The sequence below is a fragment of the Penaeus monodon genome, unplaced genomic scaffold (assembly GCF_015228065.2).
Source record: "Penaeus monodon isolate SGIC_2016 unplaced genomic scaffold, NSTDA_Pmon_1 PmonScaffold_17927, whole genome shotgun sequence".
Taxonomy (NCBI): domain Eukaryota; kingdom Metazoa; phylum Arthropoda; class Malacostraca; order Decapoda; family Penaeidae; genus Penaeus; species Penaeus monodon.
In genome coordinates, this window is record NW_023647403.1 from 2,588 (window position 1) to 6,826 (window position 4,239).

Below are 4,239 nucleotides of genomic sequence, written 5' to 3' on the forward strand. Positions count from 1 at the left end.
TTATATATATGGCATATTGATCTTATATATATGGATATAACACGTATATATATATGGATATACATATATATATAGATATTATATATAAAATTATATATATATATGTATATCCATATATATATATATATATATTAGATATATATGTAATCCATATATTATATAATAGATACTATATATATATGTAAAATATCGGATATACATATATATATATATAATATATATATATATGTATAGATATAGTGGAATATACAGATATATATATATAAGATTATATAATATTATAGGATATATATATATATATAGCATATATAATATATATATATGGATATATCATATATATATATATATATATATATCCTACATATATATATATATATATATATATATATATGTAATCCATATTATATATATTATATATATATGTATATCCATTATTATAATATATATATAATATATATATGATATGTATGGAGATATCTATATACATATATATATATATCTACATATATTAATATATATAGTGGATATATCTATATATCCATAATGGATATATATATATATATCCATATATATATATAAATATATATATATATATATATATCCATATATATATATATATAATCTAGAGAACTATATATATATATGTGTATCCAATATATATACATATATATATATATATATATATATATATATATATATTTACACATATTTGTATATTTACATATATGTATATATACACATATGTTTGTTTTTACATATATGTACATATACATGTATACATATACCTGTATACATGCATATATTTCATGTGTCCATAAATTTATTTATGTATATTTATATAAGTATAAATATTTATATACCTAAATATATATATACCTATATATATATATATATATATATATATATATTTATATTTATATACATATACCTATATATATATATATCTATATACCTATATATATGTATATGTATACATGCATATATATACATATATGTATATATACATATACATACATGTAAACGATATATACGTACATATATGTATTTATATTATATATATGTATGTATTTACATATAGGTATACATATACATATATACATATAAATACATATATATTAAATACATACATATATATATATTTGTGTGTGTGTGTACACGTAGATAGATATACATATATATACAAACATTTATATATGTATATATACATAATATATATTATGTATACATATGTATTCATGTATATATATACATATGTGTATATTTACATCTACATATATGTGTAGATACAGATACATAAACATACGTATACATACATCTATACATACAGACATACATTTATATACATAATATATATATATGTATATATGTATGGATATGTACATATATATACATACATACACATATATATATATATATATATATATATATATAGTATATATATATATATATATAGTAGATATAGACCATATATTATATATATATATATAATATAGATATACACACCCACATATAGTATATATATAATAACTTAGTAATATATACATATATATACTTATATATATACATTATATATCTACATATATATATAGTAGACATTATATACTACAGTATATCATATATACACATAAGATATATATATACATAATATACATCATAGTTACATATATAGATACATATAATATCATACATATATACATATATATATATTATACATACAGATATTATATACATATATAGAGACAATATATAAAATACAAATATATATATGATAACATATATTATATATATACATATATATATATACATATATATATATATATATACACATATATAATATTACACATATATATATTACACATATATATACATATATATAGATTACAACACCATAGACACATATACACATATATATATAGACACATATATATATAGACATATATACACACATATAGATATATATATATACACATAATATATATACACTAGATATATATATCAATGTACTATACATATATATATATTTTACATATATATATATATACATCTATATATATACATATATTATATATTATTACATATATAATATATATATACACACTTAGTAGATATACATATATATATACATAGATATATACATATATATATATATATATATATACAATTAATATATATACATATATTATATAATATATATATACCGATTATATATACATATAATACATATAATATACATATTTTTTTTATAAAATAAATTTTAAACATATATATATATACATATATATTATATTATACATATATAATATATATATATATTATATATGTATATATATATATATATATATATATATATATATATATATATATATCTTAAAATCCATAGTTTATTATTGACAAATTTCTATCATCCAGAATTTTCTTTTACATTTTTTACATTTCATCAATTCTGAAGAGAGAAACTTTATCGATATACTTAAAAACATACCCCTTGACCTGCTTCTGCATGTTTAGTTTCTAACCTTACCTCCCAAGATTCTTTGGTCATGTCCTTGAGCTCTCCTCCTATACTGTCACCAATTTCCCCTTCTTCATTTTCCTCTTCATCCCAGAGCTCTGTGTCCTCTTCTACAAGGATGAACCCCTTAGAGAATATCTCTTCCTCCTGTAGTTCTCCATAAATATCAGGAGCCCAGAGCTGGAAGAAGTTGTATAACTCATCTGACCTGGAAAAAGAAATCAATGAATTAAAGTCTATACCAGAAACATAACATTTCAAATTCTGTGCACATCTACTCACATGATCCAAGGAAACTACCCAGAAATTCTACTGTCCAAAACAACACAAACAAACAAACACAAAATTTCTACTGGTAACCCTATGGTGCCAAGATGACAAAAACAGATTCCATGTCCAGCAAATATTTTGGTTTAATAGTCCATTGCCACTGGGTATGGCATGCACATACATTCCATACCCACACTGAGTTTAGTTTATTAATTATACTTAATCATAGATAGATCCACCTATCTCACCTGTTTTTATATTGCTATTAGTATAATTAATAACACTGTAACTATCACAGTGTCAATAATAATAATCAGATGAGGGCATGTAAACTACTAGCTGACTCCTTGGTGGTATCTAAGTGTAGATATATTTCAGAAAATGATACCACAGTGAACATCATATTTTCCTGACAGGATTAGGTTAATTCTCATTACATATAGATGGCTTCACCAGTGCATAATCACCAAGTCAGGTTACACAGGCATACCAAATGGCTCCTTAGTGGCTGAACATATATGGAGCCATCTATGTGCCAAAAAATTTACTTCTATTGATCACATAAGCCTTCACAAGCACTCAGCCACCAATCAGTAGGCACTAGTGACCATACTTGATTCCCCAATTCCTTGAATTTGCAGCAAAAGTGTTTTTTTTCATAATATAATGACCATACTAATAACAATGAAAAGAATAACAATATTAAAAAGAATCTCCTTCAGAAAACTGGGGAGAAAAGTAGGACTAATAACTGGGTCTTTAGTCACTAAGAGTGTGTGGAGCCAACTCTATGTAAACAATAAACTAAAATCAAAGAGATGGCAACAAAAATTAGAATGATAACAGTATATTCATTACAATTAGAACCTAATAGAAAATGTACCCAAACTAACCTATTTCTAGGAATGCTAAACCAATACTCTGGTCTCATCCGTTTCTTTCCATATGACATAATTGGAGTAGACTTTGGAATTCTTTTATTTGAAGGTTTGCCCATTCTTAGGCAGAGGTAGAGTGGAGGATCTTCACATGAAGTCGCTGGCTTGGGAATGAGTTCTATAACAGAAAAAAAATAATAATAATTAGAAAGTGCAGAATAATAATTTTCAACTATTGTACACATTTAAACACAATACATTCCTTTATTTTACCTTGGCAAGAAATGTTCAGTTTTCTATGAAATTCCAAAGTAGAGATAAGGAGTGAAAGAATGAATATCCTGGAGTAAGAGTAAGACAGCAGGAGAGAGGGATAACAGGATGGATGGATGGTGGAAGGGAGAAAAGGAGGGGTGAGGGGAAAAGGAGGGATCAGGGAAAAAGGAGAAGAGGGGTGAGGTGACAATGAGGAGAAAAGGAGGAGTGAAGTGAAAAGTGGGGGGGGGGGAGAAAGAAAGAGAGAGAGAGAGAGAGAGAGAGAGAGAGAGAGAGAGAGAGAGAGAGAGAGAGAGAGAGAGA

At 23.7% G+C, this 4,239-nt stretch overlaps 1 protein-coding gene across 1 annotated transcript; it reads right to left on the minus strand.

Annotated features, from left to right (window-relative positions):
• Positions 1-2,521: 2,521 nt before the first annotated feature.
• Positions 2,522-3,838, minus strand: LOC119569674 (nuclear receptor coactivator 7-like; the record flags this gene model as incomplete). The annotated part of the gene is given in 2 exon segments (XM_037917736.1): positions 2,522-2,720; positions 3,676-3,838. Coding segments are annotated over 2 exon segments (362 nt in total), but the record flags the coding sequence as incomplete, so codon positions are not given.
• Between the last annotated feature and the right edge of the window lie 401 nt (positions 3,839-4,239).